Raw genomic sequence first — 26,381 nt, 5'->3', positions numbered from 1 at the left:
ATTGTTTATCTGCTAGTCTCGTTGCATGGTTTTCGGTATTGTATTCTTTGATTTTAAGGGTTATGGTATGGTTATGGGCTTAGTGTTTGAAATTTCATTGGTTATCATTCATGAGGGTTGTTCGTGGGAATCGGGTGTTGGTCTGGATATCAGGTAACATCTGCAGTCTGAGGAGTGGTTAGTTGAAGATCGAGTTTCTTTCAAGTCCGGGATGATCAGTGTTGATGTGTGATTTGTGAAGGTTGCTCGTGTTAGTGGGAATCGGTTCGCGTGTAAGTGTTTGTGTCAGGAAGGTTGTTGAGGAAGGTCGGCAATGGCGACCGGTGGTTGATAGTCAGTGCACTAAGGGGGGGGGGAGAATTGGAGAATTTCTCAGGAAAAATCGATGAGTATGAAAGGTTGTTTAGCTGCATGGGATTCAGTAGTGTCTCGGTTAGCCAAAGGTGTAGGATGGTATGAGTAAGTGGCAGGCGTACGGGGCGGGATGCAGACCAAGAGCGATTGATTGTGGAAGGCCTAGGATCGGGCCGGGACTGAGTATACGGGATGGAGGTATAGTTCGGAACCCCTAGAGGACTAAAATAGTTTGCATGGGAGGAGTTTTCCCAAAGGAGTAACTCGGAATGTTGAAGTGCTAGTTGAGCGGTCTGGATAGACTGAAGGCCGGTCGGCGTGACAGGCAGGCCGAAGGCTCGGAGAACGGTCCAGCTAGACTGAAGGCCCTGGAGGGCGGTCCAGGTCTGCTGAAGGTTATGAGAGTGGTCCAGTTTGACTAAAGGCCTGGTAAGGCGGTCCAGTCATGCTGAAGACTCTGCATGTGTCGTTAGATCGGTGTGAGGAAATGGATTGAGTATGTCGCGATATGTTAGCGTTAGAAGGTCTGGCCCAGATATTGATCATGATGGGAAGTTGAGCATGGACTTGAGAGTCTTCGCGAGTAGATTCAGAGTATGTATGGTGCATGAGATAGTGGTTATGCCATAAGGAAATGGTGTAGTATTTGGTGAGCACCGTGGCACTTGTGGTAATGTCAAGGCAACCAAGTGGATCTCCTTGGTAAGGAAAAAAATAAAGGAATGTAGCTCCGAGATGGAGTGTAAGTCACGGAAGTGAAATCAGTAGTGCGAAGTTATGACTGAAGTGTTTCAGTTATGGTTATTGCGCAGTGTGTGCCGCGGTGATATGGAATCACATCCGGTTGGATGTCTACCGAGGTCACGGAAGGAAATTCTGAGGGTGTAAAGTCAAGAGGCTCGTAAGGGATGCATAGATGGAGTCTTGGATTCCCAGCTCGATTTCAGTTAAGAAATTATGTATGTAGTGGTAATTCATCCTGGGGGATGTTTGGAGGAATTGTTAGTGTATCGGGTTTTCCCAACCCGAGGATGCTAGAGCCAGTTTAGCATGGGTATGAGATTGCAGAGGGGAACTCATGAGAGTTGCTATGAGATTGAGGGATGCGTCATCCTGTCAGCATGGAGTGGGTAAAGTGAATTCAGATCGGGATTCTGGTGGTTCAAGGATTAATTCTAGCTCACATGATTCAAATGATTGTTGTGAATTGGAGCGAGTAAAGTATTAGGGAGTGGTACTCGGTGGTTAGGTGTGGTTATGATATGAGCATATTTAGTTATAAACTTCATGCATTATCTTAATACTTTATGTTGTTTTTGTCACATTTAATGAACAAAAGGTGCTTAATTAGTTTAGAATTTCATTTTTTTAGCAATGATGACATGCTCGGATGGAAAAGGAAGCGGAACTAGCGATTGGACGCTTGGATCTTGGATTTTGAAGAAAGAAGGATGTTGCTGGACAGCTTGACCCTTCGTCAGTGTTTTGGCCATATCTCATGAACCGTAACTCCGATTGACGAGATTCAAAATGTTCTGAAAACTAGACACAATTTCGGATGACTTTCGTGTTTTAAGAAAATGTTGATTCCAAACGTACTCGGCGAGTAGGGTCGATTACTCGCCGAGTTGGTCTGAAGTTTCGCGATTCTGAACGCGCTGACTTGCCGTACACGGGTTTTAAGTGACGTACTCGCCAAGTAGGTCACTGGACTCGCCGAGTAGCCCCTGTTTTGTGAAAATCTATATAAAGGGACTTTCAGATCGATACCCTAGCAGATGGATGAACCCTTGGAGGCCAATTGTCGACTAAAGGTGTTGTTGGAGCGTGGGAAGCAAGGGAATCAACCCTACATTCAATTTTAAGGAGAATCAAGTCAAAATCAAGTTTACTCTTACCTAATCTCTTGTTTGAACTATGTTTTTACCAATTGATTTCGTTTTTGTGCTTGTTTTTGCTGTAATCATGAGCTAAAAACTCATAACTTCTGTTTGGGTAGACAATTTTGTGAACATGGATTGATTATTTGAGTAGGATTAATTTTAATTGGTGATTATGTTTTATTAAGCTTGTTAAAGAACCTTATGTGTTAACAATAACTATTCTTCTGTTAATAAATCAGTAATTAAGTTGTATGAACATCTCTTAGTTGCTAATTTCATATGATTTACGTGACTACATAGTTGTATGTCTAGGAATAACGAATGTGAAACTAGAATTAACTTGAAGATATGTAAGTTAATGTGTGAGCTTGTGTGATACACCATCAACAAGAGGTTAATTGAATAACCAATTCGATTAGCTAATTACAAGTCTTTCTAAACCCGAATCAACAAACTAGGAAATTCGTTAATTTAGACAACTGGCCACTGCTTGAGTTAATTTGTTTCCTAAGGATTAGTAATAGCAAACGTGAAACTAATCATCTTAGTCGGTAGCCAATGAAGAATTAATCCGATACATTGAAATCATCCATGGGAACAAATGAGTCGAACCTAAACAGAAGTCCTCTTTATTATTGAATTTAGTTGATTTTTATTTGCTTAGCTCTTAGTTTCTTCATTTAAGTTTTAGTTAATTGTTTAAGTTTCTCGTCTTGTAAAACTAGAGAAAACCCTCTTTTTGTTATTTGTTTTATTTAGATAATATTAGCATTTATTTTAATTGTTTACCGTTCACTGTGTTCGATACCCTACTTACCTGAACTAAACTGCTAATCGATAGGTACACTGCCTTTCGTGTGTTTGTCTTTGTGTTTAAGTTAGTAGGATTAAAACTAGTTTGTTTCACACACATCAAGTTTTTGGCGCCGTTGCCGGGGAACGGTTCTAAATAGTTAATTTTATTTGCTAATTGTTATCATATTGTTTTTATTTTATTTGTTGATTAATTTTTTTTATTTAGTTTAATTTTTATTTTTATTTTTATTTTTATTTATTATGTATTTTCCAAATCTCGATGCTCTTGATGCTTTTCTTGAGGAAGTAGTGCAGGTAAATGAGCAAATAGATGAGGACTATGACTCAGATGATGATTTGAAGAAATTTGATAGATGGTTAGATAACATCTTGCCCAACACACAAGAACAATCTGAGTCACAAGAGCTAAAGTTACAAGATGAAGAATTTAATCCAGAAAGAGACTTGGAGGAGTTGGAAAGATTGCTAGCAGAAAGGTCAGATGAAGAACAAGAACAAGCTGAGTTGCAGGAACCAAGTTGTGGTTTGACCATTACCACGACATGCCCCCTGTTCTTCCGGTTTGTGTTTCGAAGCATGGGGTGACGATTCCAACTTTGGAGAAAGTTCTAAATCACGATCCATTTATGATTAGTATCCAACCGGTTCCAACCCTTGTCAATATTCTTGGGTTTTATGAATTCAAGATCGTTTGGCCAATTTTAGAAGTAAAGAGCCAAATTTTACAAATTGGTCCACCAAAGAAAATATTTAATGCAATGGATGGATTGGCATTGACTTTATTGGAAGTTTATTAGGTTGGGAGTCTAGCTAAAGACTCGCACAAAAAGAAGCGCTTGCGGGAGGCAACCCGTCATTAGAGTTTTCTTTTCTTTTTCTTTCCAAAACTTCTAGTGTTTAAGGATAATTTAGGATTTTTTTTATTTTAATGTTTTTTTTATTACTTGGTTTTTGTTTTTGATCTTTTCAGTTTGAAGCTTAGGATTGCATGTGAGGGTCTAGAGTCAAGGCTGATGAAGCGAGAAATCAAGTCTAGGCGAGAGAGGAAATGAAGTTTTGAGTCAAGCTATGACTCCAATTGATAGAAGGGTTATATAGTGTTTATTACCTAAAGAAAAATGAGGGAAATTATTAGTTTATATAATCCCCATACATCAGAAACGGACTTGGGCAGAATAAAATTTTTGTCACACAGCGGTCTACTCTCCGAGTGCATCTTATGGACTCGCCGAGTCCATTTGAAAATTCACGATTCTTCTGCCATTTACGCTTCAACTCAGCGAGTCTACATACTTACTCGACGAGTCGCTCATTCTTCATACTTTTGAGCTGAAGATTTGATGACATTTGATATGGGCATTGGTTCTATTATTTGAAGATCATTTTCCAAGCATTTCCAAGAGTTTTTCCCTTATGTTTGGAGCTTTTATAAAGACTGTCCCATACAAGATTTTGACACCCAAGACATGGATGAGCTGTTCCCATGTCTAAAGTCAATTCAAGGTGGAGCTGAAGAGAGTAGATATCAACCTCGCCACTACTATCCCAGGGGAGTTTGTTCCAATTCTTTCTTTATTTTTATTGTTCTTTATCATGCATGATATGCAATGGGGACATTGCATAAATTAAGTGTGGGGTAGGGGGTTGGTTGGTTACACTAGTTAATTTTTAAAATTTTGCATAAAATTTTCTAGGATTAATTTAGAAAATTTTGGTAAAGCAATTAGGGATGATGCTAGTATTATATTTGATGATTTTATGAAAACCCAAATGTTTAGTTAAGCCTATATACGTTCTAGTGCATTTGTGGCTTCCTTATTCCAGTGAAATCATGGGATAAAAACACGACCTCGCTTAGTTTGAAGGATGTAATATGTTTAGCATCGTGTACCAGAAATGTATCCAGGAAAATTATTATCGTTAACCAATAAAGGTTGAAGTTGAGCGCCCCTGCTTAAGCATGTAGGGTTTTGAGTGAAAAAAGTGAATTACATGTTAAAAAAAGAGAGAATTACAAGAAAATTTTTGAAGAATTTTTGGAGCATCAAAGTTAAGTATGAAATTAGAAGATCGAAAATTCCGAAGAACTTCAAAAACTTGAAGATACCAAAAATCAAACAACAAGGTGGTGAATTCAAAGAAATTAAAGATTAAATGTCAAAGAAGTGAAGAATTCCAAAGAGCTCCATAGTGGTATCATAAATTGTAATTTTCTAGATTATGTATGCTTGGGTTGCTCAACCAAAAATACCTTGAGGTTAAGAGGTTTTCTGAGGATGGATTCGGAGGGATGCATAAAATGAGCATTGTTCGGAAAAAGTGGGCGAATGTTTATGAGGATTGTGAGTATTTGGAGTATGGGGGTTATTAGGAAAATTTTAGACACAAATACATGCGTTGCGGTCTTGGCATAATGGCTGGGTTTGATTGGGATTCTCTTATGTAATATTAGTATACTAAAATTCAGTTTTGCTTGGGGGCAAGCAAAAGTCAAGTGTGGGGTATTTTGATATGAGCATATTTAGTTATAAACTTCATGCATTATCTTAATACTTTATGTTGTTTTTGTCACATTTAATGAACAAAAGGTGCTTAATTAGTTTAGAATTTCATTTTTTTAGCAATGATGACATGCTCGGATGGAAAAGGAAGCGGAACTAGCGATTGGACGCTTGGATCTTGGATTTTGAAGAAAGAAGGATGTTGCTGGACAGCTTGACCCCTCGTCAGTGTTTTGGCCATATCTCATGAACCGTAACTCCGATTGACGAGATTCAAAATGTTCTGAAAACTAGACACAATTTCGGATGACTTTCGTGTTTTGAGAAAATGCTGATTCCAAACGTACTCGGCGAGTAGGGTCGATTACTCGCCGAGTTGGTCTGAAGTTTCGCGATTCTGAACGCGCTGACTTGCCGTACACGGGTTTTAAGTGACGTACTCGCCGAGTAGGTCACTGGACTCTCCGAGTAGCCCCTGTTTTGTGAAAATCTATATAAAGGGACTTTCAGATCGATACCCTAGCAGATGGATGAACCCTTGGAGGCCAATTGTCGACTAAAGGTGATGTTGGAGCGTGGGAAGCAAGGGAATCAACCCTACATTCAATTTTAAGGAGAATCAAGTCAAAATCAAGTTTACTCTTACCTAATCTCTTGTTTGAACTATGTTTTTACCAATTGATTTCGTTTTTGTGATTGTTTTTGCTGTAATCATGAGCTAAAAACTCATAACTTCTGTTTGGGTAGACAATTTTGTGAACATGGATTGATTATTTGAGTAGGATTAATTTTAATTGGTGATTATGTTTTATTAAGCTTGTTAAAGAACCTTATGTGTTAACAATAACTATTCTTCTGTTAATAAATCAGTAATTAAGTTGTATGAACATCTCTTAGTTGCTAATTTCATATGATTTACGTGACTACATAGTTGTATGTCTAGGAATAACGAATGTGAAACTAGAATTAACTTGAAGATATGTAAGTTAATGTGTGAGCTTGTGTGATACACCATCAACAAGAGGTTAATTGAATAACCAATTCGATTAGCTAATTACAAGTCTTTCTAAACCCGAATCAACAAACTAGGAAATTCGTTAATTTAGACAACTGGCCACTGCTTGAGTTAATTTGTTTCCTAAGGATTAATAATAGCAAACGTGAAACTAATCATCTTAGTCGGTAGCCAATGAAGAATTAATCTGATACATTGAAATCATCCATGGGAACAAATGAGTCGAACCTAAACAGAAGTCCTCTTTATTATTGAATTTAGTTGATTTTTATTTGCTTAGCTCTTAGTTTCTTCATTTAAGTTTTAGTTAATTGTTTAAGTTTCTAGTCTTGTAAAACTAGAGAAAACCCCCTTTTTGTTATTTGTTTTATTTAGATAATATTAGCATTTATTTTAATTGTTTACCGTTCACTGTGTTCGATACCCTACTTACCTGAACTAAACTGCTAATCGATAGGTACACTGCCTTTCGTGTGTTTGTCTTTGTGTTTAAGTTAGTAGGATTAAAACTAGTTTGTTTCACACACATCAGGTTATCAAAGGATGAGGCTGGTGGCTGGATTGAAGCGGTGGTCAGGACACCGCAAGGGGGAAAGTTGGGTTTTGGGTTTCGATGGCCGTGTTTTGAAGAATCTGGTCTGGTTAATGCCAGCAGGTGCATTGCAAGAGTAGTTCTGAAGTTGTGTTGTCGTAGGCTTCGAGGACGAAGCCTAATTTAAGTGGGGGAGAATTGTAACATCCCGAGTCCAGGAGTGCAAGTTCAGGGTTCAAAGTGTAAATTTGAAGGGCAACTCGGCGAGTCCATGGGTGGACTCGGCGAGTAGGGTCGCGACTCAGGTCGCGTGTTAAGTGGCCAACTCGGCGAGTCCAAAGCTGGACTCAGCGAGTAGGCGTTGTGCGAAGAAAACCCTAATTTCGGGGGATGAGTCCTATATAAAGGACATTATATGTGACAACCCAAAACTTTCCACTTCAATAGAAGCCAAGCCTGTTGCTGCTAACTTTCAAACTTTTGGGATAAGTTTGAGCAATTCAGGATTTACAGTTAAGGAGATATCAGGAGAGAGGTTGCACTTGGGTCTTGTGCAACTCGGTTATTCCAAAACTCTATGATATTAGAGTTCTTTCCGGGAATAAAATATTTTATACCAAAAACCCTAGGACTATATATAGAATTCTGAACCAAATTATTCATTAGTTACAATTCCAACTGGAGAAAAGCCAAATTCTCTCTCAAGGATCTTTAGACTTTTGTTCCAGAAAGTGAGTACTTGTATCTAGTGTTGTTTTAAAGCTTTATATATGCTTGATACACTAGAAATCATAGGAAAACACCAAGATCTGTGAGTTTACCACCCAAGAACACCTTGGGGGGTAAACTCCATTTCAAGGGCCAAAGTATGTCTAATGCCCTCTAGACCTTGGAAACCAAACATGGGACAAACCTTGACATGTTTAGGCATCAAAATCAATTAAAATCAAGGACCAAAAGTGAGTTCACGGCCAAGGAAGTTCTTGGGCCGTGAACTCCATTTTAGGGTGCCAAAATGCCCTAAATGCCTTTCATAACCCAGAAGACAAGAATAGAACTTTACCTAGATGTGTTTAGGACCCAAAACAAACAAAATATCATCTCCCATAAGTGTTTACGGCCGCAAACACATGACCAGATGGTGCATGGGCTGTAAACTCAAAATAGAGGTGTTTTGATGCCACAAACACTTCCAAGGGCTTAGGCATGAATTTAGAATGCTTCTTTATGACCTTTAGGACCCTCATAAACATATTTGGCCATGAGTTTATGGTTGTAAACTCATTTGGGCTGTGAACACCCCAAAAGTGCCAAAAGAAAAGGTCTTTCTCATCCTAGGTTAAAGCTAATGTCCCTAAATCACCCCCTAGACTTCAAACTTGCACTTACCCATGAGTAGCCATGAGTTTACGGCCGTAAACTCCCTTGGGCCGTGAACTCATGGTAGTAAAATCATTTAAGTGCCTTTATACCTTCCTATGTTGAATCACATGTGATGCCAACACTTGGTCAAGGTGTTTCCTAGTCCCGGAAGGTGTTTCCTAGTCCCGGAAGGTGTTTTCTTTCATATAGTTGTTATAAACACTATGTTCATGTCAATATGTGTCCTTATATGTAATTTAGGACTTATTGTGTCTCAGGACTTCATTCGTGGAACTTCTCATCCTTACACGCATACGCGTTTGAATCACCCACATCAGGTGAGTTCATACCCCGTAATGAATCTTTTAACTATTTTAATTGTTTTAGGGGGGGGGGGGGGGAATACAAGTTGAACACAATGATAATTGTGTAGATGTTTGTTATAAACATCTTTCAAAATGTTACTTATGTTATTTATAAGTTGTTAAAACATTTCAAAACTCTTTTAAAGGTTATGTTACTTTATAGTTATACAAAACTCCATTTTTAAAGTATAAGCATAACTTTGTAGATAAATGAGTCTTTTCAGTAACAATCCAGTTAGAACATTAGTAAACTATTATAGGTATAGTTTAAGAGAATGATATTCATTACTTCTAGTATAATGAAGCACACACAAAACAGAACAGAACATAACAAACAAGTGAAGAGAATCAAACAATACCATAACAAAACATAACAAACAAGTAAATTTGCTATAGCATGACAACACGCAGACAAGATCTAACTTTAATGTGAATTACACGGCTTGCATGGATTTGCTTGGGTCGCTTTTGGTTCCCTCAATCTCCATACATGAGAGCGGTTAGTAGGGGTTCCAACTTTCACATTATGACCGTAATAAAGCAAATATGTTTTTAGGTTAATAGTACCTCCGCATGTCATTATAAACGACATCAGGGTACTCATTTCTCCCATTACTTTCATAAAGTGTCGGTAACACTTGAAGGTTGATCTATTCTCTAATAGAGATGGGTTATAAACTAGGGAGAATGTACTTTTCAGTTAACAAAGGAACAATAGAGTCTTAGTAGAAGACTGCTTTCATAACAGTAGAGTCTTGGTAGAAGACTGCTTTCAAACAGTCGAGTCTTGGTAGAAAGTTACTTTTAAAGGTTAGGACCATAATGCTAATCTTATGATTCCTTAATGTATACACTATAGGATACATATATGCTAATAGATTCCGACAGCTAATAGGATGTGTGTTCTCCGCCTCATTGCCTGTTCTCGTTGGATTGGGGTCTTGAACTGAGTTCCCACAATCTATTATCTACCCAAATCTATATATATTTATGCTTAGTATACATTAAGTCATCATAAGGGTACCAAGTATAGATCAGGTTATAACACAGAGTCAAAGTACAATTTTTCTAGTACAAAACCTACTTATCAAAGTCAGTGTTTTTGATAGACAAAACTAGAGATTTCCCAGAAAGGGCTTAATCCATTTTATTAAGCAGTACAGTTTTAAAAGGACTATAAGTGAGTTAACTCTATAACCCCTTAGTTTATACACCATGTTTATATATAAGACTAATATCTGACAGCTAATAGGATGTGTGTTCTTCGCTATACGTCCTGTTCCCGTTGGATGTGGGTTTACACCGAGGTCACCCAATCTATTATCTACCCGATACCAAATTATATATAGCAGTATAAACAAAGCTATTATAAAAGTAATCACCATAGTCAATATTTTATTATAAGAAATATAGGTTTTCTTAAAAGGAACTCTTCGTTATACATAAAGGAACCATTACAAATAACTCCATGAGTAACAAGTGAATACACCAAGGTTATATATGACAATGATCTAACAACCAATGGAATATGTGTTATCCGCCTTACTTACTGTACCCCGTGGGGTTGTAGGTTGAGGGCAGATGCGCATAATCGATTGTTTGTTTACTCCAAGTATATATAACTTGTACTCACTTATTACGCATAGAAAGGCTTGTAGTGTCATTTTACTCAACTCCCATTTTATGTAGGAAATATATGATTTTCTAGAGGAACACGCAAACTTTACAAAACAACACCTTACAGCTTACAGTACTTCACATATACATTTTCAACCACATTTTTTACAGCTTACTCACATCACTAAAATCTTATGAACTCACCAGCTTAATTGTTGACCGACTCTTTCAAATAACTTGTATTCTCAGGAGACTATTAGACAGGTGCTCGTGCTGGGACATCAGAAGATGGAGCATTATAGCTTCAAGTCTTGTTTTGTTATTTGTTTATGACTTCTATGTTTTGTGAACACATACATTGTATACACTTTCTTTCTAAATGAAATGGTTGTTCATTACTTGCTCACCATATACATATCTCGTGATACTTGACATGACGTCCTCCACCCCCGAATGTTTCCGCCGTTCCGATTTTGGGGTGTGACATTATACCCTCTCCCCAACCTCCTTACCTTCCCTTGAAGTCTAGGAAACCCTAGAAACGTGATTGTGAAGGATTTGAGTGCATTTGAGCCTTGGATAAGAAAGTTAGAGGAAGATCTTGGAGAGTTAGGAGGCTTGGAGCAAGGGGATTTGCTTGTATTCGGATTTCCTTGCTGTTGGGGGGCTTCTCTTTGAGGTATTATCTCGTTTTTGGGCTGCTATTCATGTAGATTCATCATTTTTGGGTTGTATGGAAAGTTTGGCTTGTGGTATTTAGAGTTTGAAGGTTAGATCTGAGGTTGCTACCTCAGATCTGGAATAGAGAAGGTCTAGAGTGCATTAAAGTCCCTGTTATTGAGTGATTGGTGAAGCCATCTTGTCCCAAACCCTAGCCTAGAGTGTAAAATGCCTAGATCTCTTTGGATTCATGTAAAGTTTGCCACTTTACGTGATGGAAGGGTTGTAGAATGGTAGATCTACGTTTTGGATCAATTGCATGGCCTGAAAGGCTTCTGTATGGGTTAAGAACAAGTGGTACTCGGCGAGTCACAAGGGTGTACTCGGCGAGTTGCGTGAAGGCGGGCAAGAACTCGACGAGTTTGAAGAACAACTCGGCGAGTTGGTTGAAGATAGCCTTGGACTCGGCGAGTCTGTTCTTGAGGTCTTAGCCTTTACTGGTTAAGCTAAGAATCGATGAGTCAAGGGATGACTCTGTGAGTTGGAAGGGGGTCTTTTTCAGTATTGGGGGACTTGACGAGTCAGCGGGCTGACTCGGCGAGTAGAGTCAGCCAGAAGGTTGACTTTGACTTTGACTTTGACCAAGAGTTGACCAGTTGACTTATCAGGGCATTTTGGTAATTGTTGGCTTTTGTTTGAGTTCAGTGTTGGTGCTAGCCAGTGGTGGAGATCGTGTCAGTGGTCGGAGCATCTCGATCTTATCTTTCCAGTCAGCAGTTGCAAGGTGAGTTATCCTCACTATATCAACAGGGTCTAAGGCACCAAGGCTGGCCCTTTATCAGATTGTAATCCGGGTATTGTTGTTATGTTGCTGTTTTACTATGTTTGCATACTGGTAGTTAGGATGGTATTCGTTAGAGACCTGGTTGAGGTCGGTATCCTGGTATATAGGATTATGCTATGCTAGTGACCGGTTAGGTCGGTATCCTACTTAGAGTATGTTGTGTTACGTGATCTGCTAGATCGGTTTGATTGAACATGAATTGTTATATGATTGTATGTTTATGTGCACATGGTTTTTTGACTGGGGTTGGGTTGAGGCGGGACTTGCTTTTTGTTGTAGGCCAACATACCCAGGGCGGACCGATTATTCCAAAGGCCCAGCGAGCGGTCCGGATAGGCTATAGGCCCCACGATGACGGACCAGACGTGCCGAGGCTCGGAGAGTGGACCAGACCGACTGAAGGCCCGGTGCGGCGGACCAGTCATACTGTAGACTCAGAGAGTGGACCAAGTGGATTGAAGGCCCGGTGCGGGCGGACCAACCATCCTGCAGACTCGATGTATATGGCTAGACGCGGAGGGTGGACCAGGTGGACTGTTGGCCGGTGCGGCGGACCAGTCACACAGTAGACCTGATATACTTGGTTGTTCTGTGATTCGATATGATATAGCATGTTATGTGTGCGGTATATGTGGTTGGTATTTTGGGGGTATCTCACTAAGCTTCCGGGATTACAGTTGTGGTTTAATGTTTTTCAGGTTCTTTAGGAGACCGTGGCAAGGCAAAGTCGTGATCGTACCGCTCCTTGTGTTTATGTTTTATGATATGAACCTGGGAATACTCTCATAATAAATGTATTGAAAACCTTTTTGTAATAACGTGATTCAAATGGGTTGTTTTTGAAAAGTTAAAAATTTGTTGAAATTTTTGGTCGTTACATGTAAAGCAATTGGGATAATGAAAGAAATTGAAAACCACCACCCGCCGTGTCGGGTGGCGGTGTGCTTGCTTTGTGAGTTTGATCTGTTTAGGGTGCTTGAAACCCTAATGGGCCAAAGTAGCTAAAATGGGCCCAATAAAGATTAATGGACTCTAATAAAACCCTAATGGGCTCAATGATATTCTAGTGGGCTTAATAGGCCCAATAAAGCCCTAAATAACCTAAAAGTCCAACAATTAATAATGGGCTAGTATTTGTGTTGGAAAACCCTAATGCCAATAAATCTTAATTTGGGGAATTAATCAGGACACACGGGAATTATTTAATAACTTGGAATATTAAATAATGATCATTGGCAAACTAGCATAAGGCATACTGGACTTAACGAATTAAGTCCTTAATGCTTTAACTAGGAAAGAACAAGCAAAACCACTTAGTGTAAACGCTCTAACACTAACACACTTCCTACGAATTAGTGTTAGGAATACTATCTCTACGGAACAAAGTGTGTCGTGGAATACTATCTCTACGGAACAAAGTGTGTCGTGTTCACCGATCACAAAAACCTCCAACAAATCTTCGACAAGAAGGAGCTCAACATGAGATAACGCAGTTGCGTCAAATTGCTAGATGATTACGAATGTGAAATTCGTTATCATACTGGTAAAACAAATGTCGTAGTAGAAGCTTTAACTAGGAAAGAAAAAGCAAAACCACTTAGTATAAAGGCTCTAACCCTAACCATCCACTCTAATCTCACCATCCAAATTCGAGATGATCAACTGGAAGCACTCAAACCCGAGAATATAGTGAAGGAAAACCTGTGAGGTATGGACAAACGGTTCAACATCAAGGAAGACGGAACACGATTTTTCATGAACTGAATTTAGACCCTAAAGTTTGGTGAGGTCAGGAGTCTAGTTCTAGACAAAACTCGTAAGTTAAGATATTTAATACATCTCATATCAGATAAGATGTACCTCGATCTTAAGAAGCTTTATTGGTGACCCAAAATGAAGGCAGAGATTGATACATATATCAGTAAGTGCTTGACTTACTCTAAAGTCAAAGCAGAGTACTAGGAGTCGTCTAGTCTACTACAATAGTCGTCAATCCCAGAATGGAGATAGGAACGGATGACCATGGACTTTATAATGAAGTTACCAAGAACCTCAAGCGATTATGACACCATTTGAGTAATGGTTAACCATTTGACCAATTCTGCCCATTTCCTAGCCATCAAATAAATTGACAAGATAAAGAAACTCACCAAGACCTATCTCAAGGAGATAGTCAGGCTTCATAGTCTGCCAATATGTATTACCTTAAGTTGAGATAACATATTGACTTCCATATTTTAACAATCATTGCAAAGTTTCATAGGAACTAAACTCGATATAAGTACAACATATCATCCTCAAACGGATGACTAGAGCAAAATAAAAACACAAACTATGGCAAAACATGCTCCATGCTTGGGTGATACACTTCAGTAATTAATGGGATACACACTCACCACTAGATGAGTTTTCCATATAACAACAATTAATGCACTAGCATCAAGGCCGCACCATTCGAGGCATTGTACGGATGTAAAAATCATTCTTTGGTATGTTGGACAAAAGTTGAAGATACCCAACTGGCTAAAGTATCCGCAATATTTGAATGAAATACTAGTAGAACAAAATGATAGTGGAACAAAATATTCTAAGACATGATAATTTCAGGACGAAATTCCCTTAACGGGGACTCAAGGAGGTAATGTGACATCCTGGAATTTAGGTCAAAGACTATGAACGGTCAAGTTCACAATAAGTCTCTTGGTAAATTGACTCATTAAGTTTTGATGAATCTAATGTAAAATAAATGAATTATTTCAACTATTATAAGATACCATGTGAATTTAGGATGAGTTCTCATTCTCGTCAGTAAGGAAGGGCGCTTAAGTGGCTAGTTGGATCGAGGGGTATGTGAGTTGAGAGTTTGGGAAATTTCCCAACGTAGGGTTTGCGTCCTTTTTTGTGTTCGATAGTTGGCTTTGGGGAGTAGTTTGAAGAAATTCTTATCGGGATATGAGTTCAATAAGGATTTTACATCGGGTGCATGATCAACGTGGAAAGTGTTTTAAGACTACGGGATAGCCATAGCATTCACTAGCAACCAGACAAAATAGGAAATATTTTAAGATTGCGGGAGAGTCGCAACATTCATTAGCGGCTAGTTAGCAGAGTGTGGACGAGGTCCCATATCTCCTAGTTAGCAGAGTGTGGTCGGGGGCCAGTATATCCTATTCAGCGGAGTGTGGGCGAGGCCCATATCTCCTAGTTAGCGTGATAAGAATCAGGAAAGGATAGGTAGATAGGATTCGAGGTGAAGTGGTACCTACGTAGCCCTAGACAGGTGAGATCTAGGAGTAAGGTCACTCTGTAGTGCGGTTTGGGTGAGACCCGTGGCGAGGCCCGTGCGATCATAGCAAGGTAGGTTGGACCTAGCAGAGACCAAGGGGTCGAGATATTGGATTGGGGATTCTAGGATTTATAAATCCAAGAGTGGTAATGTGGATAGAACAGTTTTGATAGCCTAAGTTTCACCGGAAGTCGTTGGAAGCGACTGCGAGGGTGTTCATTGGTTCAGTAATCAGGTGGAATCCGGTATTCCAGATAGTGGACAGATACTTCTGGATCTGGGCGGTCCCGGTTCTTTCATAAGGTAGATAAGAGACAACGTGATGTTCGGGTAAAAGTAATGAATATGAGATTTCTTGTGCGTAGGGTAGCTTGCGGATTGAAAGAGCGAAGACACTTATAGTTGGATTAAATAATCTCAAAGTAATTGATTTGACTATGTTGTACAGGTCTCGTCTGATTCTAACCATTGTAGGGATGAGTCTTTTACTCGAAGGATTACCTGAGCCTTCTTTCTGATGGGTTTTGAATACTACATTAATCCTATGGTGTACATGCAATCCCTAAAGCTTTGGATCTAGTTTGTCTAATGAACATGAAATAATCATCCTGTAACGAAATGAAAATTTAAATCAATTTTTCATTTTTCAAACATAACATATCTCATATAAATCATCTCAAAACACAATTGTATTGAATGTTATCACAATAAAACATATCCCAGAATCTCAAATACAAAATCCTCTGTCAGTGTGTACAAATCATGTTGACGCCTTCCCGTGGTCGTCGCTAGTACCTGAAACACATATCACATAACACAGTAAGCATAAATGCTTAGTGAGTTCCCCAAAATACCACATATAGCACATAAGCCACTCGAGGCTTTAACTCGGTATGACCCTCCGGTCAATGTGTCTCAACGGGGCCCTCCAGTCTCGTAGCTCGTTGGACCCTCTGGTCCGGACAAGCTCGTTGGACCCTCCGGTACGGTCTGATCGAGGACCCTTTGGCCTCATGAGTCGTTGGACCATCTGTTTCGGTCTATATAACACATAGCATACATATAACACAATGCACATAAATCTCAAACATACACATACACATAAGACCCTCCGGTGTGCACATAGATACCATTCTAGGTAATGTATAGTGAGAAGACTCACCTCATATGATGTCTAGAATACTCTCGTTCTCGTTATACCCGATCTAGCCTCCTCCTATCAAATGATAATATCTCTAATCAATACTCTCTTTATGTTCTTATCTCTAAAGAATGGGTAGAAGACCATTCTAACCCTCTATGGCCTCTCTTGAATCAGTTTGACCAAAACCCTAAGGTTAATGAAAGTCAACTCAAGTCAATGGTCCAACTTTGACCAGACTTGTCGAGTGTACTCGGCAAGTCCATGCGTGTCGTCTGAATCCTCCTATGTCCTCACTCAACTCGTCGAGTTAACATTTCACTCGACGCGTTACCACTGATCACGAATCGTGGGCAACCCGATCCGACTCATCGAGTCCTCTTATGAACTTGGTGATTTACCTCCATGGCAACACTTATTTGACCTTCTGAGGTCAGATCTATTTCTCTAACTTATAGATTTGGCCTTCTAGTACCCAAAAGTCACATAAAGGTTCAATATTTATGTCCATGTACCACACATCTAGCTCTTTTTGATAAAATAAACCTTATAATGGTGTCTTAGACTCAATACTCTTATGTGACTGCATAAAGCTAGGTTGTTGAGACTCTTTGGACCTCTCAAGGTCCAGATCTAATGTATATGCTTCAAAGAGACTCCACATACTCCAATACTCAACTAAAAAGGGGGCAAAGAAACCTTAGATTCATGAGATCTACTAATCATATGAAAATAGGCATGGATTCAAACCTTAAGCAACAATCTTGAATGAAATGGTAGAAGATCTGAGCCCCTCAAGCCAACCTAGCTTGAATCCCCGCTTTCTTCCTTGCAAGAATGCACTAAAGTGATAAAATTAGCTCCCTCTCTTTCTCTATGCTCTGTGGTTCGATTAGGGTCTCTCAAGGGTATGTGTGGCCGCAAATGACGACCATAAGGACCTTAAAATAGGGCACAGGCCCAAAGATTTAGGGTTTCTGTCCACAGCGTAGGCTCATCGAGTCGACTCACCGATTTGTCAAGTCCGTTCATTAATCTGAGTCATCAGTCGTGATGCTACTCGACGAGTTTAGCCGCCAACTCGTCGAGTCCCCCTTCTTAACTCAAAATAAATACTCAAATTGTGATACCTGGAAATCCGGATGTTACACATCCAAAGCCCATAAATCCTAGATCTAGCATACAATAATCGAATCAACATAAGAATTAAGGTTTAGATATTACCTTGATTCTTATGTAGCAATAGCAATCATAAACCTTCTTGATCTTGACTTCTGAAAGCCTAGCGCCTCAAATGTTGCACCTCTAATGGAGTCACAAACACCATGAGCAAGAAGATGACGTAGGAGAGGGAGGAAGAGGCACCAAAAACATCTAGGGTTTTCTTAGAAGTGTTAGCCATATTTTTTAGAGCCTTAAGGGTCCTTTTATACTTGTGTGGTCTTCTAGGGTTTCATATGAAACCCTAATTCTCTTCTTAGGCCTTAAGCAACCCATGGAGTTCCCCTAGAAAGCCCTTGGATGAAAATCATATGGGCTTCCCATAGATTTCGTCTAATGCCCTTTCCATTAGGAATCCATAGCCCAATTTGCAACTATCATATAATTGCAATATCAATCCTTTTATTTAATTAATCTCTTTTAGCCACAAAATTAATTCTTAATTAATTCTTGACTAATATTAAGTGCTTAATGGAGCAGGGTAGCCAACTAGGGAGTACCCTAGGTGTACTAGCCCCAGAGGGAGTACGCTAAGTGTACGAGCTGAGTACGTACTTAGCAGGTGGGCTTCGGATTTGGGCTTCTCGGTTTTTAGCCCATGTTTGGACCTTAGGAGATTAGGGACTTGTTGGGCCATCAAATTTCTATTTTTGGGCTTATGCTATTATATTGGGTTCTTTTGGATGAAGGCCCACGACGAGATTTGGGCCCAATTTGGAAGATTGGACCATCTTTGGGCATTGGGTGATCATTTTGGAATTTGGTCTTTTGTGTAGTTGGATTGGGCCTTGGTCTTGGACCAAGTTAGATAAAGGGTAAATTGGTCTTTTGCCCTGATGATGGGCCCGATGGTTTAGACTGATGGTTATGGATTAAAATCAAGTTATATATATATATATATATATATATATATATATATATATATATATATATATATATATATATATATATAAAACCTATGAGATTATGCCACCTCATGCTTATATGTAGGACAAGAATCAAATCAAACTTTGAACTACATGATGATTATTAAAAATACATGAGAAATTTTTTCATACTAGCAAAACATATTTTTTTTTTACCTTTTTATTATGAAAACTTGGATTTAAAAGTGGTTAAGGACGTGAAAAATGGTTGTTAAAACTAACTTTAAATCTATATATTACCGTAACACCCTCTCATGTAAACTTATTATCTGTAATTTATTGCTAATAAATTTCATTTCTGAAGTATATGTATTTAATTTTTAGAAGATAAAATATGTTTTTGTATTTTCGTAAAATATTTATGTTTTCACATGGACATATATATATATATATATATATATATATATATATATATATATATATATATATATATATATATATATATATATATATATGAAAGGGACCCATTTTTGTGTTCTGCCTCAGGACTCAAATTGTCTTGGAGCGGCCTTGCGAACCATTTTTGTAGCTTTGTCAAAAAAAAAATTATATATGAAAATCCATCGAAGTATGGTTTTTGTAATTTGTTCGTCCTATAAGACAAACTAATTTTTATTGCTTAATTTTTGATATATTGTTGCTACAAGGAGGATATTACACTAGGTGTAGGTATCCAAATTTGATTCATGTGTGATTAGACTTGTTTATATGGCTTTACCTTGAACTATTGACAAAAATGGTGTTTTTCAAAATTTTATTTACCAAATAAATATAGTTTTAAAAATATTTACTAAATAGGTGTAGTTATAAAACTTTATGTATATTTTTTATTATTTTGTTTTATTGTTTTTTAAAATGTATTTTTGATTTTTTTTCAACTTTTTGATACTAATGTTTTAAAGGTCTTCGCCAAGGTGATCCACTTTTACCTTTCCTTTTTATATTAGTTATGGAGAGTCTCCATGTTGCTTTTTTGAATGCCATGGAAAATGGGTTGTTCTCGGGTATTTTTATTGGTTCCACTCCTACCTTAGTTGTTATTAGTTGGTTTATGCAAATGATGTTCTCTTTATTGCTGATTGGAAATCTTTGAATATGTATAATGTTATTCGAATTTTTCATTGTTTTCATATTGTTTTGGGTCTCAAGATAAATGTAAATCAGTTGGCATAGGTGTTGTTTAAGATTTGATGATCGAAATGGCTAATAATATAGGTTGTACTGCTTCTTTAAAGCTCCATTTCTCATATCTTGGTTTGGTGGTAATATGAATAGACATGGCGCTTGGTCAGATGTTTTGAGAAAAGGTGAATTCTAAATTATCTAATTGGAAAGTAAAAGCTTTATCTATAAGGGGAGAGTGACATTGTTGAAGTTGGTTTTGGGAGCCTTGTCTACTTACTTCATGTCTCTTTATAAGGCACCCCTTGGTGTGCTTACGAAGTTTGAATCTTTATGGAATAAATTCTTTTTAGGGCTAATATGGAAGAAAAATATGAAGTGGTAACATTCCTTAACCGAAAGCAAGTGTCTTCCTAACACTTTATCTAACGAAAATTGCTAATTTAGATACATATATTTATTTATTTGATATTAGGATTCCGTTAAGTGCCACGTACAACAACTCGAGGACCTTCGTTTCCAATACGACGCTTTCCCACAACAAACGGTCAGTTCATACTCTTACGCTTTTATGGTTTTTAAACGTTTTCAATGGGGGAATACAAGCCAAACACAAAAGATCTTGTGGACTAATACAAAAAGGGTTTCGACAAGATTAAAACTTATGCAATTAATACACTCCAACGAGTTTCATAAAATATATAGATATTTTATCCCTTTTATATTATGTGGAGCATAAGGGATATTTTCTAAACATAATTGCATAGTTTTCAGAACAATTCAGGAACATAACATTTCAGTCAAGCTATAATATGTATCGTTTGGGGAATTTATTACCAGATTTACCGATACACACTATTTACTTGGTCAATCATATAAACTATGACAAATTTAGTTTATGATATTCATTATTACACTCAGATAACAAGAGTATAACACTAGATAATTATTCTGCGTATAATTATTTATACTCTACCAGGTATACAAATGATTTCGGTTACGAGAACACGCTAAAGAACATGTAAATTAGTTAATACATGATTGTGAGACATCTCTTCATTATGTACCCTTCGGGGTATTGGTTAAATCCTCGAAACTTAGTATAGTCAGAGTCTCCTCGAGGGAGAGCGTGAGATTTGTGAATAGATCTATTCATGACTGATAATCCCACACCTAAACTTCTAGCTACAGTAGGCAGGCATGCTTGGGGTGACAAATATCATACCGTACGACGACTAAAGAAACGTCGCTGAGATCACTAGTCATATCAAGCATGGTTATACGAACTCATAATAGTATAAACTAACCTTTGTTTATGGGATTTCATTCTTTACAAGTTTTATTTTGAATAATAGAATGTACTATACATACTGGTGGTAGCCAGAGTTTTCAAACAAGAACTTACTATACATGCTGGTGGTGGTAACCAGGGTTTTCATAACATAATACAGTAATGAGCATATATGTTAGAAAATATTGTATTTTCTTGGTAAACATACATACATTTTACAAAATTATTAACATGTTTTCATTACAAAAACATGCTTACGAACTCACCAGCTTTATGCTGATACTCTTTCAAAAACTGCTTGTATTCTCAGAAAATCAGTAGACATATACCTCCTGGAGTTTTGAGAAGACGGAGCGTATAGAGTCACGTCTTTTATATTTTGTTATATTTTTGTTGTATACAAACAATGAATCAAACAATTGTAAATAATCATATCTCGATGTAATGGTTGTATTTACTTTGATTACTATGATGCAATTGTTGTGATACTACACATCACGTCATCCACCCCCGAACATTTCCGCCTTCGGTTTGGGGTGTGACATATGTGGTGGATTAAACTTTCATAAATATATATTAGGTATATGTCATTTTTTAATTTATGATACCAATGATTAACAAATTAGTAATTTTACATTTCCTAACGTATTAGTTTAATATATATATATATATATATATATATATATATATATATATATATATATATATATATATATATATATATATATATATATATATATATATATATATATATATATATATATATATATATATATATATATATATATATATATCAGGAATAAAACCATTAAGATTTCTCAACAATACATACATTAATACATACCTAAATTCAACCAAATACATTTTCTAAATCCATTGTACCCTTACAAACTTTTCAAACACTCTTTCTCAAAAACATATCTAATGACATTGTTTCTAGTTTTTTCTTTTAACCAAAATACTTCCAATACTCACAAAGTTTCCAAAATATGATGATATATTCACAAATAAATAAATAAATAAATAAATAAAATCAAATAAATAAATAAATAAAAATAAATAAATACCCTTCCCATCTCAATCCTCCTTTCCTGTCAAGTACCAAAACCAAAAGCTCCAATGATTTCTATCGAAACAACCTAAAATCAATGTTGATGCCTCTTCAAGGTAAGATCGAGGTGATTCTGCTAATCAATTAGATTCTATATGGTTAATTGAAAACATATTTTTCTCAAAATGATATGCATCTGTTTAGATCGATGTGTTTCTCTCCTCTGGAAAATACATTTTTTTTGGTTAGCATCTGATTTACCCTCTCTTTGGGATTAAAATCAAGATTATTCAAGGAGATCTAGCTGATGCATATAACTAATTACAGGATGACTTACCAACGCATTGCATTTCATTGGATTGCTTTGGGTCAAAAGGTCCTGTCTTCACTGCTACCGCTGCTTGCTGTGTCCGGACCTCACACCTCGCAGCCGGAAGAGACGAGGAAGGCTTCGCTGCTTCTTCACGCTCTCCATCTCTTCGGATCCCATCGACCCTCGCTGATGCCCTACCCCATCCCGTTCTTCCCTTCGGCCCGTCGAACCCAGGAGACCACATCGGTTTGCGAAGCCGACCAACGAACCATCGCTGCTTCTCCCTCCCTCCTCTTCGGCCTCGTCGACCACCGAAAATACTCCCTCTGACGAAATTGCCACCACCGGACCAAGAACCACCACCATCACTTTCTTATTTCTTCAAATCAGATGAAAACCGGATTAGCATCTCGGATATACCCACAGCCGATGCCCATCGGGGCTGCTTCGTTGGTATCCCTTCTTCTTTCTCGTTCCCGATCGATTGAAAGAAAGAAGGCGACTCTTTCCATTCTTGGATCCCTTTTGATCGACTGAAGAGTGAAAACGGGACTTGACCTAAAAACGTATTTGTGATTTTGACCAAGTCAAAGGTCAAAGCAAAATCAAACTTTCATTTAAATTAAATAAAACTAACCCTCCTCAATTGACAAAACTTTATCAAATCAATCCCAATACATAAACAATGATTCCATTTATTCAAAATCAACCTCTCATTTGTTTTTTTTGTTTTTTTTACCGAAACACCCCTAACCAATCTAATTAAATTACCAAAAAACCCATATACTTTAGCGAAGTTACAAATCAGTCCCTGATAGTTCAAATTTGCTAAAAACGGTCCCAAAGGTGTTTCAAAGTTCAAGAAACGTAACATTTGCGTTTCTCACGACAAGCATCTCAAAGAAATCGAATTCGAACAAATGGAATCCACGCTTCAAGGGTGAATGCTTATGACCCCTTTTTAATATTTTAATTATTTCGGGGGGAATACATGTGCTTAAATGTTTTGTTTATACAAATCAATTTCTTTTTTACGCGAAAATATAATAAATCTAGTTTATAAAAATATTATTATTTAACAATTTATCATATTACTATGAATAAACTAGTAGAACATTTTCTTATACGTATGGTTATTTTATCTTGAATTAACCATTTCACCAGGGCCGGTCCTGAGGATTCAAATGCCCAGGACGAACCGAATAAAAAAGGCCCTTAGTCCTTAACGTGTAACAAATTAAATTATATAAACTAATATTTTTTTTAAATGACGATAACCTTTATAGCAATAAAAATATCAAAACCATAGTAGTTAATAAATAATTGCATATCGTAGCAGTTAACCGATGATCCGTGAAGCTCTCCTAGCATTCTTGATAGCAAACTGGTTGAGCAACTCTTCGTAGTATATACCCTCTAAGATTTCGTTCTCGATAGATATCATCGCCAATCCGCTAAGTCTTTCTTGGGACATTGTGGAGCGTAAGTAAGATTTCAATAACTTTAATTTTGAAAAACTTCTTTCTGCAGATGCCACCGTTACTGGAATAGTCAACAATATTCTATATGCAATGCTTGCATTTGGGAAATAATCAAGTTCTTTCAAAAACCTCAAAACATCTACAGGGTTGCTAAATTCATTGGTTTCCAATGTCTCAAATAATTTCAACTCTGTATAAAGTTCCTCGGCATCAATATCTGATCTTTCTTCAAACGTGAGTGCTTTTTCAAGACGTTGACAAGACGACTTAAGATCTTTATTTTCAATTCCCCTCAACTTATGTGGAAATAAAAAACCAAATACTTTTTCATACTCTTTGAATTGTTCAAATCTTGTCTCAAGAGAAGAAATAGTTTGATCAACAATGTATAAGAAATAGTTGACTCTGAAATTCTCTTCTGGTGTAAATGAAACTTCTTCACTGCTTGAACTCTCATCAAACCTTTTTTTCCTTTCAATCAAACGCTTTTGTGGAAATATTGGATCAATAACCATTTCAATAGCAATCTCCTTAGCTTCACCAATCGCTTTTGAAAAACCAGTTTCTCTATAATCCTTGAAGTACCCAATCAATTTGTTTATTTCTGTAATAGCATTATCAAGATGCATATCCTTTGATTGTAAGCTTTTACTCACAATATTCACGTGGTTTAGTACTTGATGCCAAATAACAGTTGATAGAAAAAATTCAAAGTCACCAAGTTCTTTTTCTGCTAATGAAGTTGCTTCACTTGCAATTGCAGCATCATTATCTTTTTCTCCAACTTGAAGTAAAGCTTCTCGTACATCAACAAGTCGCAGTTTAATAGCCTTTACACTCTTAACCCGACTTTCCCAACGAGTTTAACACAATGACTTAAGACTCCATGCTTTAACATTATCTTTCAGAATTTCCCACCTCTTGGTAGAATTTGCAAAGATAGTATAAATGCGTTGGATGAATCCAAAAAAATTCTTTCCTTTAACACACTTGTTAGCCATATCACATAATGTTAGATTAAGAGAATGACAACCACAAGGAGTGTAAAATGCTCTAGGATTTATATCTAAAAATCTCTTTTGCACTCCTTGGTGTTTTCCTTTCATGTTTGCTCCATTATCATAGCCTTGACCACGCATATCATCAATTTCAAGACCAAGAGACTTTAACTCCTCAAGTGTAATATCAAATAGTCCTTTTTCCGGAGGTATCATCAACATTCAAAAAACCTAAAAAGGACTCCTCGACAGTAACAGAATTATATGATAACTTTAAATACCTCACTATTATAGTCATTTGTTCTTGGTGACTTGAATCAGGAGTACAGTCAAGTATGATTGAGTAGTACTTTGCTTCCTTTATCTTCTTGATAAGTTCCTTTTTAATTTCTTGAGCTATCAAAAGTATTAGTTCGTTTTGGATTGTGTGCCCAAGATAATGCAAATGAAGCTCGTCATTTGTGATGCGTCGCACATGCTCTTTGATAACCGGGTCAAACTCTTCCAACATTTCAATGACACCCAAAAAATTTCCATTACCTATTATACATTTTACATATAAGAAATGAAATCAGTCATAATAGTTAACAAAAAAGTATTTGTTGGAATTGAAATATATATATATATATATATATATATATATATATATATATATACAATCTATAGTTACCTTTTTGATACAACTTTTCATTTGATCCACGGAATGCTAAATTATGTTTAGCAAGAAACTTCACTACTGTAATGATTCTCAAAAGGACTTGTTTCCAGTAGTCTCTTTCTTTCTTAAACTGCTCATATTGAACTTTATCAATTGTTTCATTTAAGTTCAATCTTTTACGCATATCAAACCACTTATTCCTATTTGTGAGATGATCTAAGGAAATTTCATGTTCTTTAACTCTACTGGTAACATGGTGCCAATCTGAATAACCTTCGTCGCCCAATCTACCTTTCGAAATCCTTTTTCTAAACACTTTACAACAAAAGCAAAATACCCTATCGAGCTCTTTTGAATATACTAGCCATTCCCTATCACACTTCTCCAAATTTGATAAAGTTCTTGTATATAAAGCTGCAGAAAATCTTCTACCAGATTTATCGTAGGGACCATACATAATACTAGTATCTCTTTTAGGACCATTTTCGACCAAAAGTTTAATCTCCTCATAATTAAGTTTATCCCACCTTCTTGGATCACATATATCAATAAGCTCTTTAACGGGCTCTTTCTCTTCTGTCTCTTCTACTTCTACTTCTACATGTTCTTGGTGTTCAATATCATCTTCAACATGCTCTTCAACAGGCTCTTTAACATGTTGTCTACGGATAAACTTATCTAAAAAACCGACGTCGGCCTTTCTCTTTTCTTCATCTAGTTTTCTTTTTTTACGTTTTTGACTACCGGATGGTTGTTTAGACTTCATCACTACAAGTTCATTACTTTCAAGTTAGAAATTAAATATGATATTGTATAAATGTTTTATAATCTATCACTAAAGTTAATAAGGTAGTATCAATGTAATGAGGAAATGTCATCACTTAAAAGTTAAAACAACATATTTGGTGTTTTATTAATTGAAGGCCTAACTATGATACAAACAC

The 26,381-nt window shown here is 37.1% G+C and overlaps 1 protein-coding gene across 1 annotated transcript; it reads right to left on the bottom strand.

Annotated features, from left to right (window-relative positions):
• Nucleotides 1–23,639: 23,639 nt before the first annotated feature.
• Nucleotides 23,640–26,203, bottom strand: LOC145030443 (uncharacterized). The gene is made up of 3 exons (XM_078978809.1): nt 25,450–26,203; nt 25,061–25,319; nt 23,640–24,630 (listed from the first exon to the last, which is right to left on the bottom strand). Exons 1-3 carry the CDS (start codon nt 26,201–26,203, stop codon nt 23,640–23,642), a joined length of 2,004 nt encoding a protein of 667 aa, XP_078834935.1.
• Nucleotides 26,204–26,381: the final 178 nt, after the last annotated feature.

The sequence above is a fragment of the Lactuca saligna genome, chromosome 2 (assembly GCF_052625555.1).
Source record: "Lactuca saligna cultivar CGN05327 chromosome 2, ASM5262555v1, whole genome shotgun sequence".
Classification (NCBI taxonomy): Eukaryota; Viridiplantae; Streptophyta; class Magnoliopsida; order Asterales; family Asteraceae; genus Lactuca; species Lactuca saligna.
Note: the sequence above shows the minus strand (reverse complement) of the source record. Positions and strands in the feature narration are given on the sequence as shown.

Excerpts from the sequence above, each read along its gene's own strand:
- LOC145030443 (XM_078978809.1), bottom strand. The coding sequence starts at position 26,203 with ATGAAGTCTAAACAACCATCCGGTAGTCAAAAACGTAAAAAAAGAAAA. Across the intron at positions 25,320-25,449 it reads TGAAAAGTTGTATCAAAAAG|GTAATGGAAATTTTTTGGGT; the intron begins GTAACTATAGAT and ends AATGTATAATAG. Across the intron at positions 24,631-25,060 it reads CAAATGACTATAATAGTGAG|TCGGGTTAAGAGTGTAAAGG; the intron begins GTATTTAAAGTT and ends TCGTTGGGAAAG.